General features: G+C 47.5%; 2 protein-coding genes across 2 annotated transcripts in view; both read right to left on the reverse strand.

The window, feature by feature from the left end:
* LOC144165217 (uncharacterized) overlaps positions 1-1,237 on the reverse strand; it is a 270,867-nt gene extending 269,630 nt beyond the window's left edge. The window contains exon 1 of the mRNA XM_077695333.1: positions 89-1,237. Coding sequence (XP_077551459.1) covers positions 89-835 — 747 coding nt within the window. The 5' untranslated portion in view covers positions 836-1,237. The remainder of the gene's footprint in view (positions 1-88) is intronic.
* An 18,341-nt stretch (positions 1,238-19,578) lies between these two features.
* On the reverse strand, positions 19,579-20,575 carry LOC144164814 (uncharacterized). Its single transcript, XM_077695077.1, has one exon. It carries the CDS (start codon positions 20,521-20,523, stop codon positions 19,579-19,581), a length of 945 nt encoding a protein of 314 aa, XP_077551203.1. The 5' UTR covers positions 20,524-20,575.
* Between the last annotated feature and the right edge of the window lie 1,244 nt (positions 20,576-21,819).

Here is a 21,819-nt window from a genome sequence, read left to right on the forward strand (position 1 = left end):
AGGACGCGTGAGCGTCAAAAGCGAGGCGGACTTCGTATTCTGCGCCGGCTCGGCGAGCAAACGACGTGCGCGACGCACTGCCGCTTACCTCGTAGATGGCGGCCACGATGCGGTGCCTGTGGGTGCGCGCGATGAGCAGCACCTGCAGGTTGCAGGCGGCGATGAGCGAGGCGGGGAAGAGCAGGGCAAGCCAGACGTAGGCGAGCGCGTAGCCCAGTCCCACGGGCCCTTCGGCACAGGCGGCGACGCACACGCAGCGCGCGCTGCCGTATCCGTACGGACACACTCCCAGCAGCGGGGGCAGGGCCGACGCGGCCGCCACGAGCCACGAGGCGGCCAGGAAGGCGCACGTCCTGCGCGTGTTCACCAGGCGCGAGTAGTGCAGCGGGCTGGCGATGGCAGCGTACCGGTCGCAGCTGAGTCCGCACAGCGTCCACACGGCCACGGCGGGCACAGAGGCCCACAGGGCGCCCTGGACGTGGCACGCGCCCGAGGCGACCACGGCAGCCGCCGAGACGTTCCCGAGCGCCCCGAAGGCGGCGTTGGAGGCGAGCACGAGCAGGCAGAAGAGGCTGTCCACGAAGGCCAGGTGCAGCAGCAGCAGGCTGTTGGCGGTTCGGAACTGGCGCTGCCACAGGAGCACCACCAGGATGTACGCGTTCAGCACCAGGCCCACGGTCGCGGCGAGGCTCGTGGACAGCAGGTGAACGGGGGAGGGCCCGTCCGCCGCCGCCGCCGCCAACGCCGCGGTCGCCGCCGCGCTGCTCTGGCTGCTGAGGCTGCCCTCGGAGCTGCTGCTGCTGGCGTTGGAGCTGCCGAAGGTCGTGCTGCGCATGCCGGCCGCCGTCGCCGCCGAATGAGCGGACCGGAGCGCGCCGCGCTTGGCCCCCGCCGCTCCGCGCGGCGCGCGCTCCACCGTCGGCCGCCGGTGGAGGCAGCGGCGGGCCACGCGCGCGACGCGTCCCGACGAGGAATGCGCGCGCAAACTACGGTGGGCCGGCGCGGTGGCCCCGTTCGCCGCGTGCCCGTCCGGATACCGTTATTGCTCTCGATGGTTGCGGCGCTGCAACGTACGTCCCAGTGCGCTAGGAAGCATCGGCGAGCTTTGACAGCCGCTCCTCCCTCGCTTCCGTCCACTTCCCTGCCTGATTAGTTTCTTGCTCTGCTCGTGCGCGCCAGCAAGCGCCGTTACGGATCGCCGCCTCCACTGGCCCTCACCGCGCCGCACGTTATGCCGCGCTCTCCCGATGCGCGGGTTCGCGCCTGTGCGAGGACATCGGCGCAGACCTGCCTACCTGCGCGCACATCTTGTGACACCGCGCTGCTGCGTGATCGCTCGCGTTTGATGATGGCCCAATCGCCAGGCACAGCGGACGTGGTCACCGGCGGATAGAGCCGGAATACAATGGGAACTCGCTCCGAAAAACATCACGCGCGTGGGAACGCGGCTGCAGATGCGCTACCGAAGCACGGCAGCGCAACAATTATGCGTGTCGCACGTGAAAGACGGAAAACACGTTAGCCCGAATCGTGGACGTCACACGGGATACGTGAATCCGAAGGACGCGTATAATTAGCGTTGTCGATCACAATACGACGACGTTGTTGAGTTGTAATATGAGTTTAGCGCTGCACTTTACTTTTAAATTCCACAGGGGTTGGCAAAAACGTGTCACGATGCAAGCTGTCTATGAACTGCGTTGTTGACGTGTATGATTTCGAATTTAGTTTCCGGTATTTCTTTACTGCGAAGCAGCATATGTCTAACCTCCTGAATTTTCATTTCGGTGAGGCCGCTTTACTCGGCGCCACTCCGAGGCTCCCTCGCGCCACCGCTGACGCCCCATCCCCACGGCCATTCCCCTCGCCAACACCCATGCCTATTTCTCGAGTTCTGGTATCGGCTTACAATGGCGGTAGCGCCGTTGTCAGGTCATTGCGAAGGGTATGAGGCGTGAAAGGGTGTAAAAACGACGAAAAGCCGCCGCCGCCTTTCCCGCTTCGAATTCCACCGCGCTGAGTAGGTGCGAAGAGTTGCTTGCCCGGTTGGAACGCGGGCGTGAGTTCATAATTCTACTTCAGCTTGAAAGTATTTCCAAACGACATTTTCGCCTGTGTATTTCACGTCGAAGTGTGCTGCCTTCACCGGTTTCCGGTTCATGCACGGGTTAGGGGTTAAGAGAGTGGGGCGTTCACGCACAGCGGTGCCTCATATCACTACCGATGGCATGCGCGCGTTGTGCTGGCGGGAAATTTAAACGTGGAAGTCTCGCGGCTCAATGAGCCCTGTCAGCTGTCCTGCGTAACGAGCAGCTGGTGCCTGAGTCGATGTGTTACCCAGACGGTAACATGCCTACGGTGGAGGAGGGCAAGGGACAGCCACGTTTGTCCACTAGAATTAAGTCTGAGCCTTTTCAGGTTTAACTCGCTATTGAACGGACGCATGTCGTCCACTTGGAGGAAGAGCGGGAATCGAATAAACATCGGCCCGTACAGAAGCGCGAATATTCAGGCGCAAAAACAACGTAAAGCCGCTGCCGCCGCCGTTGCCTGCTCAGGTTCCAGCTCTTCGAGTAGCTGCGAATCCCTGTGTATGAACGGAAACTTGACCACTTTCAATGCTGAAGTGCGGAAATATTACTTCTTCAGCTGGAAGGGCCTTCAAAGCGACATTTTCGCTGGTTCTTTCTCTTTTAAGTACGCTCGCAGAGCCGGTTACCGGTGATGAACCGTGTGTTAAGCTGGCGGGAGGTTTAAACGTGGACCTCAGACGGCCCAATGACACCTGTCCGGTGTCCTGAGTGGTCGAGTGAATTGGGTTGCTGTGTTACCCAGGCAATAAGATGCGTACGGTGCGGGAGTGAAGCAGACAGCTTCATGTTTGTTTGTGAGAGTCGGGCTCGCGTCCCTCCATGTTTCATTCACTTAATTTGCTGGAAAGTATGCTGAATCGCCAAGTACGTACAAACGTGTTTTGTTTTATGTGGTTTTAGGTGCGGAGTACCTAACGGCCTCAAAATGTCCGTCCGCGTCCGTGCGCGTAGCATTTACAATCGCAAAAAAATCGCACAGGCACAGGCAGGATTCCAGCCTGCGTCCGGTAGACCTGACAGAGTTAGTGTCTGTCGTCCTACCCACTGGGCTACGACCGTGAGTTAGTAGCAGAAAGTCAAACGGCTTACTCCCTCGCCTGTAACGGTACAGAGTATATTAGGACGTTTAAATGTCCGTCCGTGTTTATTCGTGCGCACAGCACCGTCAAGCGATTCATGGAATAATCGAAGTGCAACTGACGGCCCCAATTGAATGACGGTAGGGGCGCAAATCGGATGTCACTCGGGGCGCACCTTCGATGCCATTTGGAGTTCCCGTACTGCGCACTCTCGCCATCATCCACGGAGTGGAGATGCTGCCATTTATGGACTGCACCCAGTTTCGCAGGTCATCCTTCTTCCCAGAAAAGAATGGCCGTAATGTTTTACTATTACCTTCTTTTCGGGTTAACTCTTCTGCTGTATTTATTGCGGTTAGTTTTAATTTTCTTTCTTTAATACCTTCATTGACCAATGTTTGTGTATCGCTATGTGCATGGTGTGTGGCTAACTACCGGGCTGTAACGCAAGCCTTATTTAGCTTGTATCGCGCACCTGGAATGTTTCGAGAAACTAAGGATTATTATGTTAACAGCAGAGCTGTTTAAGCTTGAACTTTGTCCGTTGGCGTTCGAAAAAAAAAAAAGCAATGACAACCACACCTCGCGTGAGGCAACCTGCACTACCTTAGCGCTGTGGCTTTAGCAAAAAACTACCGAGCGCAAGTGAGCGTGTGCCCTATGAGGAGTGCCCGGCGTCGTCCAGGCATGCCCGCCGGCTTGGGTCACGTGAAAAGCTTTCCGCGCGCAACACGGGTCCGTCGCGCCCAAGATGACGACGACGAATATGTCAAGCCATCGCTTCACAATTCCCTCGTGGAGACGGCCATGGGATCAGCTGACGAATTGGAGGTCTATCGAAAAGTGGACGCGCTACAAGAGGATTTTCGCCATGCGTGTGCGCAGTCGGATGGCGATGACGAAGGGGATGGCAACGATTGCTACTGAATTATTATAGAGTTCTTTATTCTGAAGGCATGATTAAAGGCCTCGTCACGGATGCATATATGCGTTTCCTGGTCAGTACAGCCAGCAATTACCTGAGCTTGCTGATGGAGGTGGTGTCACAGCATAAACGTACCGAAGCATACGAAACCACCCCAACTGAAATAAATAAGAGCCAAAACGGACCTGAACTCGTTGAAAACCATGGTGAAGAAAAACATTCATCAGAAATAGCCGAAAGCGACTTAAGAGGAACAAACCCACAAAAACGTACATGAAGCAGTTGCTGAAACTGACCAAAAGGCAACGAAAATAGCCGAAATCCTATTTATAATGCATAAACATGTCATAAACTGATTCTATGCGTGAAAACAAATGTTAATATTCAGATATGACAAACAATTGAAAATGAAAAAAACGGTAACGGGATTTGAACCCGGGTCAGGATGTTTGCTTCGCAGTAGCAGAACTACTACACTATGACACCAAGTTTTTTCTTTATTGCAAGAAAAACAGCCTACAAAAGTCATGAGTCATCCAAGAAGATGCACATCACTGCAGCTAAAATGAGCCGTCCGTCAAAACTCCGGCAAGCAGACGCACGTGTCCAACAGATGCAGCCATTCTGGAGGGTCACTTATCGCCGCATAAATGCTCCGCCCCACCGCACCCTGCTCCCGAAAAATCGACTTCGTTAGGGTGAGGGGTTTCCGCGTGCCTGTCCGTCATGCGCCACTTTCACAAGCTATACAATCCCATCACAACAAATACATCATAGGGCACTCCAATAACATCTCGAAAAGGCAAGAACCGAATTGTATGAGGGGTAATGTCCATGTCCTTTTTTAAGAGTTCACTCCAACACATCCCAGAAAAACACCGCATCACACACAAAACAAAACAATGATCAATGGTTTCAGGTTGACTGCATAAACGGCAATTGTTAGACCAAGGAATAGACATTCCTTTCTCGCGCAACCATGTTTCCACTGGGAGTATTGATGTATGCAACTTAAAGAAAAATGTTTTTGCATTTGGAGGAAGACACGTACGTGTGACACGCTTCAAAACGCTGTCCTCACGGTGGGTAATGTAAGGCTTGCGATAAACCGGCACTGTGAACAGACTCTCTTAGTGTTCGTCAGAGCCTTCCTCGAAAGGATAAACAGATATTGCAGGGAAAAACTCACAGGAAGGAAATAAAAGTTGTCGACCCCCTCCTTTACAAAGCCCCATGGCGGCTTCGTGCTAACTTCACCTGTGGAGACAAGCAAAAACGGTAAACAAAAACTCATTCGATTTTAAATAACGTTTAGCAGAAGTGGATGATGCGTCACTTTATAGAAGAAAAACCCAGATACAAGCTGGTGTACAAAGAAGGCCAGCACCCCCCGACACAAATGTAAGAAATAAATTGTCCCTACGCATATGTTCTCATTGAGACCCCCACACAATTGTCGTAAAAACTCTATCTATAGCTCGTACTTTAGAACGCGCACAATGAAGTACTTGCAGCACATAAACAAGCTTTGCGACAAGAAAGACATTACGAACCTGCGCACGCGCAAGCAAAGAAAGTTCTCGCCCCATCCATGCCTGCGAGGCTCGCTTGACTTTTTGAAGTGCCAATGACCATTGCGGCCCGGTGTTTCGCATTTAGTGCAAACGTACACCTAGGAATTGAAGTGCGTCCTTATCCCAAGTAATGCCAGAAAATAAGGAGGGTTTGGCAGCCAGTTCACCAAACCAGAATCCCTTTCTTTGTTTCCATATTCACAGCCGCTCCAGACGGATCTAAAAACTGCCTGGTGAGATTAAGGCCTTCTTGAACGCTTTTTTATCAACACAAAAATAGGCAATGTCATCCGCGGAAGCAAGGACTTTAACCTCGCAGGATAGTGAGGAAAAACCCTGTACTCTTTGACTCTGCTGAATACTAAGGCACAGAGATTCGAGGCACAAGGCAAACAACAAGGGTGAAAGGGGACAGCCCTATCTAACAGACGCCTTAATCGAAACTGGCTTAGACAGAACGCGGTTGACGACCAGTTGTGTGGTGCACTGTTTGTAACCAAGCTGTATGCCCTTTAACAATGTATCCCGTAAATTTGCCTCTGCCACTACCGCGAATAAAAAATCATGAAAACTCGAGCAAATGCATTTGAAAGGTCGATTTGGATAAGGGCCACCTGCTCTGCCGAATCAGACACACACTCCAATATTGAGCGAGCAACATGTATGTTTGTTTGAATGCTCCTACCTCAAATACCGCAAGTTTGGTGAGGTCCTACTAAACTAGGGATGACAAGTTGAAGGCGCCTACATAAAATTTTTGTAAAAATTTTATAATCTACATTGCAGAGAGATACTGGCCGATAGCCGTCAACCGATTTCAGCTTTCGTTCATCTTGCGTTTTCGGAATTAAAACTGTGTGTCCTGAATAAAAGGTTGGCGGGAATGTCATGCTGGTATGCTGCTGTGAATATGTCTAACAGAACGGGAGAAAAGATAGCCGAGAAACTTTTGATAAAACTCTCCACTCAAACCATCTGGCCCAGGGGTCTTGTTCGTCTTAAGGTCAGATGGCAGCCTTAACTTCTTCTAGTTTGATAGGCCCCGAAATCAAAGCACACTCATCGACTCTCAGCTTAGGCAGAAAATCAATGACGGAACTAAATTCCTGCCCCCGATCCAATACACTTGACCCCGCAAATAGCGTGCTGTAATGGTCATGGAAAGCACTAGCAATTTCAGCTGCTTCGGTGTACCTAATACTACTTTCATGTTCAATTTCAATTACTGCCTTTGCAAGTGCTGAATTCCGCTCATAACTTAGGGAACGACAAGTGGGGTAGCTCTCAAAGAATTTTTCAGTTCTCGACCGAATTACAGCGACATGGTATTTTTCGGTGACATATTGCTGAAGTTCTTTAACAATGCCAATTTCCTCTACACCAGATCCCGGACAGACCGCTTCGAGTTCATGAAGCCCAACTAATGTACGAGTTAGTTCCCTTACATAAAAACGCCTTAAAAACGAAAGGCGAGCAGATTCTTCTATTGCGGAATTCCTTACCTCCTGTTAGAATAGATCTCATCTGTGATATAAAAAAGAAGACTGCGTGTTTCAAGAATACTAGCCAAGCAATCTGACATACGTTTGCAAAACATTTCATCAGCCAATAAAGAAATGAAATGTAGATGTGGCCAACACGGACATACGAATTGCTCTGAAAGTGAGTAAAGTGCATGGTACAAATCTTTTTCCTCACCAACATCGACAGGACCATTATCGTTCACTAAATGAGACAGGGTGGCTGCACTATGGTCATAGTGTGAACGTGGTCGGTCCAGATCAGTCCAGCTCACAGCAGACACAATTAAAATCCCCCATGTGGAGTATTTTCTGTTGTGTGCGCAGAACTCAAAACTCAAAATGAACTCAAAACTGAAAATGTACTCAAAACTCAAAATAAACTAAGAACCCAAAATGGACAGGAACTCAAAATAAATTCAGAACTCAAATGAACTCACAACTGTCTCGTGCGAGGAATATACTGGGATTCAAATGAACTCTGATTTCATTAGAATTCAGCGTTTTAAAATTCACGCGTGGTAGAGATGTTACGGGTGCAAATTCGTGAGCTCAAACTCTTGCATTCGGTACGATATCACACCGTAACTCCTGCGAGGTCGGATACAATTTTTGTTGCAGATTTAATACAGCTATACCTGATGGCCATGATGATTAGCGCTGCCTGCAAGCAGTTACACGTATATATTGGATACGAAACTCGTGATGTAGGCTCCGTATTCGTGTTCATGACACAGGCACAGGTCAGACTCGGTGGTGTGCTGAGGCCCTGGGGCTAAACAAACAAGATTGGGCGTGGGGACGCGCGATCACTGCTCAGTTCATTTACTTCGAAGCTGTTCACGGTTACGGTCGCGTGCATTCTTGCTTTGCATCCTGAACAAACGCCTTGTGTCAAAGCGAACTGTCCCCGCGAATCTCTGAAGCGCGAGGCGTTCATGGATATTCCTTTGCTTTTTAATGTGTTGCATTCTTTGCCGAGTACCCCCTGCTCATTTCCCGGCCAGGATCGTGTAACGACGTACATTTCCACAAAAATGCAGATATCACAGAAGTTCAATTTGTAATCATTATAAAATCGTAAATGTAGAGAACTGATCAAACAAAATTAAAAAAAAACTAAAAAAAGAAATAAAAAAGCTATCGAAAATGGTGAACCGTGAAACACGGGAGTCATGGATAGTCACAGATTGGGTTAAAATTCAAAGTGATGTGCTGCTAGGACATGTGGGGTATTAAATTAAAGGTCTAGAGGAGGGAAATCACGTGGGAAAACAAACAAATGCTTCGGGCTCATGATGATGAATTAGTTATCGGGAGTCATAATAAAGGTTGGACTTCATAATGATGACCCGTAGGCGTATGGGGTCTCAAACTAAATGTTTCGATTAGGGAAATAACGTTGGACAAAAAAGAAATACAACCTGGTAGTAATAATGACATAGTCACGGTGAATCAAAAATGGTTTAAAATTCATTTGGATGTGGCTAGTGTGTGTGTAGTATCGAATTGAAGATCTCGGAGAGGGGATTTGCGTGGGATAAAAAAAATGCTTCCTGGTTATAACGGATATCAGGGCACAGCCGTCACCTATCGAGATCGGCTGGTCCCCTCAGCCGAAGCGCTTGCCATCGCCCATGCAACTACCACAAACCAGCATCAACCATACTTGACCATCATTACGGACTCCCAACAAGCCTGTCGACTGTATCAAGCTGGCCTTGCACCACCCCAGGTCCTCCCTGTGCTCCAACACCTTCCCTAGGACATTGAAATTTCGATCGTCTGGACCCCAAGCCATGCAGGCCTTGCAGTGAATGAGGCGACTCATGCCGCAGCCCACGATCTCCTTACCCGGGCACTCCCAACCGGAAGGACCGACACCGCCGGGCGAAGCGTGAAAAATCATTTATTTCACTTCCACATTATCCCCATCATCAAACACTCCGAGGAACACTTCGTCTTCTTCTGGAGTGACTATCATCATCGTTGGTTCCTGGACCGGTTTTTGGAAACAGCTGTGTCGTAGAATAAACGTCTTACTTCACACAAGGCCCTCACAATATTCAAAAACCCTGATCTGGTGCTTCAGAGGGATAAATCGGGCTTGCGGGTTTTGACCAGGCCATCTTTAAAACGTGGCTTTGGTCGACACCCTGCGGCTCGCAATGTCTGGAAAAAAGCGCGCTTAGCCACCAAAACAATTCTCGTGAACAGCCACAGGGGCAAGATGGAAATGTAAATTGGGGAAACTTTTCTTAATGCCGGGATGGGTCAACATCCGCAGCGAACCACTATTCACTATACCCCGCCTATAACTTGTAGGAACCAGAATTTTGCCGGGTCGGCCTTTTTCTAACAATCGAGGCAGCACCTGCCGGGCATTACTTGGGGACTGCGGGGCGACCAGACGACCTCGCAGTGCTACGCTGCTGCTGCGTGCCGCGCGTGGATATCAGACGTCCAGGCGGCATCGAAAATCGGTGTCATTTATTCGGTACGTCACGGCGACACGTTCAACGGGGCTTTAAGGAGCTTTCAGATAATCCGAGAGCTGTCCGATTGCCCATTCTGTCCCCAACCCACTAAGGCGGCGGGCCACCCCACAAGTGCTTTGTTCTGACGGGGGTTGCCTGTTTCAGTTTCAGTTTACTGTTTCAGTCGAAACAGTACTGTGCATAAATAACACTAGGAGGTCCCATAGTCATAGACTGGGGAGGGAACTCCTACCAACAAGTACAAGCGAAAAGTACACCTAACAAGATTAACTGCAGTAACAATCCTAAAAGAACGCAATGAACATAACTACACAATAAAGCCAAATATCGTTACTAAAAATCAAAAGTATTATACACAAGGGTACTTAAAGGGGGATATTCATCTACACACCACATCTGCAAGTACATAATAGCAATCGTTATGCCAAAATATTCCGGCAAAGCCGCCTCTTAAAAGAATGAATTGAAGAAGGTGATTTAATGGTTGGGGGTATTGAATTCCAGAATGAAGTCGCCAAAAAGTTCGCAGTTAGTTTGCCGTAGTTAGTCCTAGATTTTGGTAAAATATAATTGTCGTGGTCTGAGATTCGGGTGCCATCAAAATGCGGGTTTTGATGTTTAGACATTAACGAAATGGGTAAGTTTCCTTTACAAAATGTATAAGGTAGGACGCAAAGAGAATGTTTATTTAAATCACGAATTGACAAAGTAATAAATCTGAGGAGTAATGTTAACACATTACATAAAATGGCTGTAAGTGATTATTCTTAAAGCTTGGTTTTGTGTGTGCTGTAAAGGTTCCAAGTGAGTTTGATTAGTGCTGCTCCAATAAGAAATGCAATGAGATATGGCTGTGAAGGAATGCGTAGTAAAGAGAAACTAATATGTGTTTAATAAAATAGAGACAGACTCTATTATTCTCAGACCATAGAACATTTTACGGGTTAATAAAGATATGTGACTGGTTAATTTCAAATGCCTGTCGAGTTCAACGACGAGAAATATGGCATAATCAGTAGCACGAAGCAAATTTGGTCCAAAGCTTATCAAAGGCTTTCCCAGAACAGTTTTAAGCGCGGATTAAAAAATCACGAAGTGTGATTTAGTGCCAAGAATATTCATCATATTATCACTGCACCATTTACCGATATTAGCGGCATCCATTGAGGTGAGATATTAGGGAATCCAAACATGTGTTGCAAGAATAAATTGTCGTGTGATCAGCGAACAAAATACAACTAGAATGTTTCATTTGGTCTGGAAGGTCATTAATGTATACAAGAAATAAGATGGGTCCCGAAATTGAACCTTGTGGTACTCCAATGTTGTTTAGTCGAGTACAAAAATGAGTATCAGAAATAGAGACCACGTGCTTTTGATCGCGTAAGTAATTGCCTTATGGGCTACGTTTAACCGTGCAAGCAGGAGGCCCGACCTTTCATCCTCAATTTACGTTTATTTTCTTAATTGGGGGCAGGTTGCCGTCAGTGCCTTTACTTGGCAATGTGCAGAAGCTACTCGTCCGGGCGTGATTACGCCATTGTTGGCTGCACCAACAATCAATGTTAGAGCAAAGTGCTCATGCAACAAACGTGTGACGTGCACTACTACAAAAGAAGTGTCTGCTTGTGCGGAATCTATTCGTTGCACAAATTTCCTGCGCCCCTTGAGTGCCGCCGTGAATTGGTCTCCGGGCTAAATCGGAAAGACTTCGAACCAAGCACATTTGCCAGAATACGTAAAGTCGTACGCTGCTTCTGGAAGCACTGTTTTTTTTTCACCCTCATCTCCCATCCCTATCGCAAGTTTCTGTTCTCAGGCGGTTCTATTAATCTCATCAACGAGAAGCCGACAAAAATCATCCGGACACCTATGCTGCAGCTCCGCGGCCACGGAAAAAAGTTGAGCCGAAAGCAAAATAAACGCGTCGCGGTGGCGGAGAACACCCGGTCGTGTCGAAGAGGAAATAGCTCTTCGCGGTTTCCACCCGCGGCTGAAACGCTAAAGCTCTTTCAACCAAGCAAACGGCCGTGAAATCTTGATGTATCAAATACGTTCCCCTGTTTGTCAGCAGGAAATGGTGTTATGTGGCGGCAAATAATTTACTTTTATGATCACGTACGTCTACGACCTGCACAGTTAAGGGAGTATTTCATGGCCTTGTTTAATAACCAACTCAGTAATAGGTACGGGAGCGCGTATTAAATGTCAACACGTTCGCGCACCGACAGCAGCAAGCCATGCTTGGAAATTTGCACTATCGCGCGTGCGATCGGAGGCATTCGCTGATTGCGCCTTCCCACTTACTTCTTAGTGTATACGTACGAGGCATATCAGCCCGATAGTTCCTAAGCTGTTTTATGGAATCCGGGCTTGTTGGTGGATGTTGAGTGCTGCAATGTGTAGAACAAAAAACGCTTTCAACATGGCATGCCAACAATTACCGAGTGCAATTATATCTATCGGGCACTGAATAGGAATTTTTTACTCCAGTGGTCATTATTTAGTGCCATAATTTCCAATGGTTGCATCCGATCCACCTTCCTTCACCGAGACAACATTTTGATACCCTACACGCCCTATCGGCATCACTTTTAATATCAACCCAATCTGTGACTAGCCGTGCCTGTATAATGATGATAAGGAGGACGCATTTGTTTATTTATTCCATGCGATCTCCCTCATCGAGACCTTTAACTTGATACCCAACAAGCCCTTGACGTCACTCTTTATTTTCGCTCAATCTATGACTCACCACGACTATCTCGTAACTATACCCAGAAGGCATTTTTATAAAATACCACGTGATTCCCTTCACCGAGACATTTAGTTTGATGCCCCACACACCCTAGCAGGATCATTGGGAATTTTAATCAAATCTGACTAACCATGACCCTCATGATAGTAAGCAGGACGCATTATTTATATGCCATTCCCCTCTTTAAAACCTTCACCTTGATACCCATTTGCTTTAGCGGCTCACCTTGAATTTTAAAGCAATCTATGACTCACCATGACTATCTCATGATTAGAACCACGAAGCCTTTTCTGATTTGTCCCACGTGATTGCCCTCATCAAGATCGCAAATTGGATACCCTAAACGCCCGAGTGGGGTCACTTCGAATTTTAACCCAATATAAGACTCGCCATTACTACCTCAAGACTGTAAGCAGTGAGCATTTATGTATTTGACCTACGTGATTCCCCTCATCCAGACCATTAATTTGATACCCAACACATCGCAGTGGCTTCAATTTGAATGTTAACCCAAACAATGACTAACCACGACCATCTCACGATATAGCCATACCGCATTTTGTGCCATGTAACTTCCCTCATCGCAACCTTCAATTTGATGCCCCGCACACCCTAATGGCATCATTTTGAATTTTAACCCAATGTATGTCTTTATGACTATGTCTTATGATAATAATCAGGAAGCATTTCTGCATTTTTCCGACGCGATTCCCCTCATCCAGACCTTTAACTTCATACGCCACACGCGCTAGCGCTATGAATTTGGATGTTAAACCAGTCTATGACTAGACACGACTAGGTCACAGTAAAACCATAACGCAATTGTGTCCCAACTGATTCCCCTCATCTAGACCTTGAATAAGATTCCCCACACTCCCTCGTGGCATCATTTTGAATTTTAATCCAATCTATCCTTAGCGACATCTGTTTGAATTTTCACACAATATATCTCATAGCGCTGTCATTATTCTATCTGAACGGGCGTCACCCAGTCAGTTCCGTAGACAATTCATTTCAAACAGCGGAGTGCACAGCCGCCGCCCTTTTCACCCGGTGCTCCCCTCTTCCTGTTTGACCGTAGAAAACCAAACTGTTAACAGAAGCAGGTCAGCAACCAGCAAGAAAGCACCGCCATGTGCTTTTCCGCCACCCTGTCCCACCTTCTTAGAGGATCCATCAAGAGGAAAAGGTGCGATAACCCTTTTTTATGACCTCACCAGTGGATTCACACGCCCAGCGGCTAAATCAGACCTCTCCACCCCTACCACCCCCATCACGCTAACTGGTCATGCGCATCGCGATTTCTGCCGTGATCGCAGCTAATCTGAATTGCGTGCCCAAAGCGGCACATGAAACTGAACCGCCAACCATATCTGCCTCCTAGGCTACTCATATGCACTCGGAACTCAAAATGGACTCAAAACATATCTACGCAGAACTCGAAATGTACTCAAAGCGTACTCAAAACTCAAAATGTACTCAGAACTAAAAATGTACTCAAACTCAAAATGTACCCCGTACTCAAATAGTACTCAAACTCAAAACGTACTCAAAACTCAAAATGTACTCAGTACTCAAAATGCACTCAAACTCATAATGTACTCAAAACTCAAAATGCACTAAAACTTAAAATGTACTCAGAACTCAAAATGTACTCAAACTCGAAATGTACTCAGTACTCAAAATGTATTCAGTACTCAAAATGTACTCAGTACTCAAAATGTACTCAAACTCAAAATGTACCCAGTATTTAAAATGTACTCAAACTCAAAATGTCCTGAAACTCAAAATGTACTCAGTACTCAAAATGTACTCAAAACTCAAAATGTACTCAAACTCAAAATGTACACGAAATCAAAATGTACTGAAAACTCAAAATGGACACAGAACTCACTCAGTATCAGGCGTACTCACACTCAGTCGGGCTCAAACTAACTCAAACTCAAACTCACCATTTCACACTAGCCCCGCGCTCACTGAAACTCAAACTCACGTGCGAGTTTGAGTCCATATGAGTCTGAGCGAGTGGACTCATGAGTCCGCCGACCTCTGCCTGGCCTTGAAGGAGCTTGTCTGCGTATGTCATGATGCACCTTTCTGCGGTATGACCATATTGGTGACACTCATTCCATGGGGGTGTTCGGCACTGCCGTCGCACGTGCCCAATCCTGCTGCACTGCAGAGTTGGCCTGCCAGGGATCAGTACAAGGCACTGGCTCCCGTAAATGTCCATCATATCCAGCACATCAAAGACCGATACTCCATCCTTTAGTATAAGGAACACCACACGAGCTCCAGTCTCCGTATGGTCCATTCCTGGACACCGCTACATTTCTCTAGTAATGGTCTGGGTGGTTCCAAATGGTTGGAGCGCTTCTATTACGCTGCAGTTTTTCATGTGATGCGGCAGCCAAAGTAGCTTCATCATAACAATTTTTGTATCCGGGTCAAACACCATACAGTGCAATCTTTTCACAGTGAACTTGTCGAGCTGGACTACCATCTGCTTGACGGCGCTCGAGACGCAAGTAACCATCCACACGTGGCTCATTTGGTATTACCCTATACACACGACCTCGCAGGGTTTGATCACGCGAGCCAGAGCATTCCTAAAATCGGGAGCACGCTATGGGCGGACTTTCAATACACCCTTTAGAAAAGTCAGTCTGGCAACGTAAATTACTATCATCACCATCGATATTCACTTGGCGTCGGCCATTACTTGATCTCTACTATCAGCCGGCGTAATACCGGCGTGGTGCGCAAGCGAGCTAATCTGACCCGGCACTCTGTTAAAATGGCCAACGACCCGATTCAGTGGTCGAAGGCATTATCCTTGCTACCGGGTGGGTTTTCAGAGAGGCGATTAGGCCCCTACTTCGAAAGTTTGGGTGCTTCCAGTTCGTCCGCACGTACTTGCGAGCGCAGCCACAAGCTCGTCTCGGAGTCGTATGCCGACCCGTCGTCTGTGCGCGTTGCTTCATCATCGGCAAGGTACAGTACATTAATATATTTGATTTTGGTTAACTGCATGTGAATGGTCAGCATAGCTTCTCAGGAAAGGCTCTGCCGCGTTGTTTCCCGGCTACAAATGGGTGCGTGTAGGTCGTTCACGTCACCATTATGTCAGCTCCGTAATGTAGCCAGCGGCAAAGCTGACGAAAGGCTTCAGCCACGGCCGCTCGATCTCCCTTCAGCGCTCGAGCGACCCTTCGCCCTGCAAAAGCTGCATGGCAACAAAGCATGCGGCGAGGGATCTGTAACATAGTACACGTGGAAACTTGGGCGCAAATCGATTGAATGGCAGGTCGTTTAGTATGTAGGCATTTATTTCAAAGGGAAATCCTTTTCAAAAACGAGCAGTCACATGGGGAACTCGTCGAACATATGATTCTAGGTGTCGGCGATAGGCGCACGCAGCGTGGCCCAGAAGCAAAACAAACAAAATAATCGGTACATAGTTATAGGCTCTACTTTCCGATCAGACGCTGCATAACCTGTGTACCCTTCGCGGCCTAGTGAAGCTTACAAAAACATGCGCTGGCATAGGCAGGAAAAGTAGATCGGTGGTTGTGAGAGGTGGCTTACGTTAAAACCGCTATAACTGCTCGTGAGTTTTCCTATTGCGCATACATATTAGGTCGTAGGACATGGTGCAACCCGCCCCCGTCCTCTCCCCCTGCAAACACCGAGTTTTAAACCATTTTTGAAGTCGGATAAGAGGTAGTATGTGGGCACATCACCCTGTCAGGGAAAAAAAGCGTGTAAGAACCTATGTAGGCCCAAGGTCCCCAGAATTTTTGGCCAGGTTGTTGGTGTCTCACACATTAGTGAAACTATCATTATTATTGTCCTTGCCAACTGCTCCCTTTCTAGAGTTTCAAAGCGTCCATGTTTCGACATATTTGGGTGTTTGTCTTAATATTCACAGAAATAAAATTGTCTTATTATTCACAGAAATAAAATCTATGTCATTCATGTCATTTACTCAGTTTAATATTCTGATGCGGGTAAAAAATGGCAGTGTTTTTCACTAGTGCACATGTACGGAATGAGTGCATTAAACTTGTTCTGTATTCATTCCAGCCCTGGGGATGTGCATGTGAAATGCAAGTGATTCAGGAGCCAAAAAAAGACTTCAAAGCCCTATGAAGTGGACGTGGTCCTGGGGCCTGGTGGCACCGTGACAAAAGCTACGTGCCAATGCCCCGCCGGTAGGAGTGGTGCCTGCAGTCACAGTAGGGCTGCCCTAAATCTGCTGGCATTACTAAAGCAGCAGGGATATACTGAACCGCCACCCGAGCTGTCCTGCACAGAGCTGCCGCAGCAATGGCGAAGGCCACGCAACACCCCACTTGCTCCCATGCCACTGGAGTTTGTCGATTGGAGAAGTGTGCGGCAAGAAGGATTAACGGAGCCAATCTACAGTAAATTCTATGATGCAAGGGTGACTGTGGAGTCATTCAATGAAGTGGCTACCAGTATAAGGACGCTCGGATCACAGCTTTCTTCCGTCTGTCCTTCACCATTCTCGAGGCAACTAGAAACAGGGGACCTCATTGAGAGCTCCTCAAGAATGGGGCCTACACCTGTGGACAGCCCACTAGAATATTTGAAGCCAGTGGTGCCTCACGGGTTCGAGACATTGATCTGTCCCGAGGTAGAGTGCACAGCCCCAACCACGACAACACCGACAAGGCCAGCCCTGTTCCAGTCATGCACGGTGTGGAGGCACACTTGAGCGAGCTGTCTTCCTCAGCAAGCTGCAATCCTTGAGGTAAGTATGCAGTCTAAAGTTGCGTCATAACCAGTACTGGGCAGGGACCTTGCAACGGTGGTTGCCTGGGCAGGTTGGTGTAACGTGATCGATACTTAAATCATCACACCAAAAAAAAGGCACTGAGGATAAAGGTATAAAAATAGGTATCAAAATAGCTTTTTTTGTCATCGTGGCGCAGTGGCTAAGGCTTTGTGCTGCTGAATCTCGTATAACAATTTTTTTTTCGTGGTCCACTAATCTCCATAATAGCACGGGTCTGCCCCACTTGAAACTTTAGGCCAAACAAGCAACAACCTCTTCCCAACATTTCTGTTCATGGCTTGGAAATCACGCCTGCTGATGCTGCTGCCCTGGAGCAGAATACACGCCAGCAAGCCAACAGCGAAACGTGGAAGGAGGCTAGGTCGCAGCGTGTAACAGCGTCGTCCTTCGGGGTTGTCTTGAAACGCCCTACGTGGACGGATAAAGGACTGCAAAATTTTACGTCGCAGAAAGATCTGTCACGCGTGAGACCTATCCAGTAAGTACAAAAATGTTTGGGCTTCTTCCTAATAAAAAAATTGTGTAGTAAGGCCTTTCTTTTTTACAATGCAAAGGCAGGAAGTCTTATGTGACTTCCTGCGTTTTTTTCTTGTTATGTAATCTTGGTCAAGTTAAATTTGGCGATGTAGCTTTTGACAGTGGCACATACTTCCGTTTTCCACCAAAATGGAACATGGCATGACCCTACATTCAAGCGACTGTTTTTCTCAACTATTGAAGATTGATGTAGCATGCATTTTTTTTGTATTTGTGAGATGTGCACGTGTACAATGGGCAGAAACTGAGTGAACTAGTTGGTTCATGGCTGAGTGAACTTGGTTTCTTGGTCAGAGCCCACAAAAACTAATGCAACACGGCTACAAAAATGTGACGACACACAGCATTGTGTGTTGCCAAATTTTGGTTCCCCATGTAGCATTAGGTTTTGTAGGCTGACCAGTAAACCAAGTGGGATGTGCGCATGCATCGGCCAAGACCAACTGCATGCATTTTTATGCTCCATATGTGCAAACTTTAGGTAACAATTGGTCCAAGATGCATGTGTGAAAATGTATCTGTATGCTTGTTTTATTATTTTGTATCGTGAAAGGTTTATGGGCTACGTGTTCAGCATTTCCTGAAGCTGAATCCCCAAAAACCGTGTCGGCTGAACTCATGACACTGATCATATAGGCAGAGGTGAGCGTGCGCTCGCCTCTGATCACACCATGTAGCACGAGCATTAGGAGACAACATCTGTAGGGTCGTCATGTCATTTTAGCATTTTAGGCAAAGGTCCCACACAAAGCGAGGAGGAATGGCACGAGTGTCAATGTATACCTGCAAATGTTTCATGCTTGCAACGTATGTGGCAGTTGCGTACTCTTTTTTTCTCCCCTGCCGTGGTTCAGTGGTGCCGCTGAGTACCACAATGCGTTATCCTTGCCACAACAGCCATTTTTCTGATTGAGGCAAAAAGCAAAAATGCCCGTTAATTGAGATTTCGGTCAACGCAAAAGATTTCCAGGCGGACGAAATTAATCCCGAGCCCTCTACAAGGCATGATAGCTCAGCTTTGGCGCATAAACACCCCCTCCTCCACCTTTTTTTGAAATTGTTTTGTACCACTGATGCAACTTTTTCTTACAGGTATGGCATCAGCAACGAGCAACCTGCAGTTCACCGATATGTGTCGGTGATGAAGACCAGAGGACACGATGTTGAAGCCTTTAGATGTGGGTTGGTGGTTGACCCTTCATGTGCGTGGCTGGGTGCGTCGCCAGACAGGCTGATATTTGATCCGTCAGAGACACCTATGCATGGCCTCCTTGAGGTTAAGTGCCCATACAGCCAAAAGGGCAAGTCAGTTTCACAAATAGAAGAGCCCTTTTACATGGTGAAAGACCATCAAGGCATCTTCAGGCTAGACCGTAGTCATGACTACTACTTTCAAGTGCTCGGCCAGATGGCGTTGGCAGGCCTGTCTTGGACAGATTTTGCCGTGTTTTCGGACCAGTTCATGATTGTTGAGCGCATAAGGTTTTGCGAGCAGGACTGGGCTGTAGCCAGGCCTAAACTTGGCAACCTCTTCTTTTCTGTTTTGCTGCCTTATTTGGCCAAATAAATGTGATAAAAGGTGCAATGCAGAATTTGCTAGTCAGGAGAAGCACACTTTGTGCTGCAAGTTCACACTGCAAGCACAGAGGTGTCATAAAGATAAAATACAAATTTTCTTTATTCAAAATATTTAGTGTTTGTTTATTCAGAGCTTCGTCCTCTGTTCTCCAGCTCCTGTGCGGTGGATGAATCGTCCATGAATAAACACATTTTCATTCACTCACACTTGGTGTTGAGTCATTTGAGGTAGTGCCATTAGGTGTGTGGTCACTTGGTGCACGTATAATGGGAGACTGAAAGTTTGTCAGCAATACACACACCACCCACATCTCGTTGATGACAGGACCCAGGGAAAGCGGTATAGGTCTGTCGAAGATGTGGAAGTTCTTGATTCGCTGTATGCGTCGCTCCACGTGTATGCGCAGGGACGCGATTTCCTCGGTCTCTTCCACCTGCTCCTCCGAGAATTGCTCTCTGGTAAGAAAGGGTGGTGTGTTCAGCTGAACCTTGATGTCATCTAGTAGGTCCTGGATTTTGAAGCCCTTGTCAGCAATTACGACGTCACCCTCCTCAAAAGAACGCTTCAAAAAACCACTTTCACGCACGCATTCCTTGTCGGAGATGGAGCCTGGAAAAATGTTTGACACAAAAGTCACGGTGCCATCGGGTGAAATGCCGACCAAACCCTTAAACGTATTCGCAGACTTGTAGTGCGAATATGTTGCCGACTGAAGTGCGAGTGAGCTCGCTGCCTGGCATTTTATCTCAGTTGCATCCAGGATAACGCGTGTTGAGGAGTACTTGGGCTTGAAAGCTGGAGGCATCTCTTCAAGCACTTTTGCTTTAGAAAACCATAAATTCAGATGTGACAACTTGATAAAAGCGAAGCTTGTCCAAGTTATGCATATGCTTGAAACGGTGGCAATCGACACGCAAAATCTGTCTGCCAAGTTTTTTTCGAACAGTCCGAGGCGCATCCTCACAAGAAACAAAAAGAATTCATTTTCCACTGTGAGACTCCTTGGTCTGCCTGCTTTTGGTGGGTCTGAACGAGGTGTGGACCAAGTTCTCACATTCTCTCGTTGTAAGCCAGGGTTGAAGAACATAACAAGAAACTGGAACACCGTGTATGATGGTAGGCCAGTATAAAAACGCATATCTTCATCGCTGTGCTTGAACCGTTCAATGGAAAACTGTGCTCCGGCTTTTTTCCGCAGCTTATCTGCCACCTCCTGCATCAGTTCTAACTCCCTCGTAATTTGCAAAACCTTCAACTTAGCAGCCTTCAGCTCCTCTTCTAGCTCTTCAGCTTTTCGAAGTTCCATTTTAACACGTAACAGTTCGTTCTGCCTGGCTTTTAGATCATTCTGGGCTGCTTTCAGCAGCTGCTGATTCTGTGTCGCTGCAGTTTTGGCTTCATTGCAGAATGGGCCGCCTTGGCTGGAAACAGATGACTGTCGTTCCAAGCTGCTCATTTCGGTGTCCTCGTTGCTTGGTTGGTCCGAGGAAGGGAGATCTACATCTTGTGCACACACCCCATCAAAGTTGCCATTCCCAGTAAAAGCTCCTTGACGTTGGGTTGTCAACTGCTGCACATTTGTTGCACAGCGTTACTTAGGGGGTGGCCGTTGTACTTTAGGATGTTGTGACGGGAAGTTGAACACACTTGGCACAGCATGCTCTTTCAGGCGTCTTCTACCGGATGCGTAGTTTGAGAAGAAGTCCCTATCAACAAAGTGCTTTGAGCAGACCTTCGTGTGTTTGGTTATTTGAAATTTCTTGCCTTGATCTCGGCGTATAGCCACAATCCACTTTTTTTTTCAGGCCAGGATCATTTGGGAATCCTAAGAATGAAACCTAAGAAAGGGGTAAAAAATTGCATTAGCCCAGTGAAGCAAAAAAAAAACATCGCGTAGTTGCTTTCTATACTATTCATGTTTTTATCCCTTTAAGAAAAGGTACAATTTAGTACAATGTTTCTAGGTTGGCTGATAACCATAAAAACTATGAACGGGCGTTGAGTAGTAACCACATGCGATTTTGGCGAGCTCACTAAAATCGTACCGTGAAAACTACATGCGAAGCAGAACTTTGACTGAAAACGTAGAAGTAGCGCGCTCACGAAACTAACTGAAAAGTCATTGAGACCAACAGGAAATATGACGCGAAAGTCATAGGGCGAATTCAACGCGCTTAAAACATGAAAATATCTACCTCCAATGACTTTACATCAGCCCACGGTAGAGAAGCTCTCAGTTAATCTTCACAAACTGCTCCTAACCGTAGTATTTAACGATAATAAAAAAAAAACTGAAGCAAGCGCGAGCAGTTCGCACGAAGTGCTCACGGCGAGCCCGACCACTCAGCGACCGCGACCAGGGAAAGTACGCACTCGTCCAGCAGTGCAGCACGCTTGCAAATGGTTTAAACAGATCACCTCCCCTTCTTTTTGA

The sequence above is a fragment of the Haemaphysalis longicornis genome, unplaced genomic scaffold (genome assembly GCF_048455015.1).
Source record: "Haemaphysalis longicornis isolate Haplotype H1 unplaced genomic scaffold, Haemaphysalis longicornis Haplotype H1 scaffold_14, whole genome shotgun sequence".
Lineage (NCBI taxonomy): Eukaryota > Metazoa > Arthropoda > Arachnida > Ixodida > Ixodidae > Haemaphysalis > Haemaphysalis longicornis.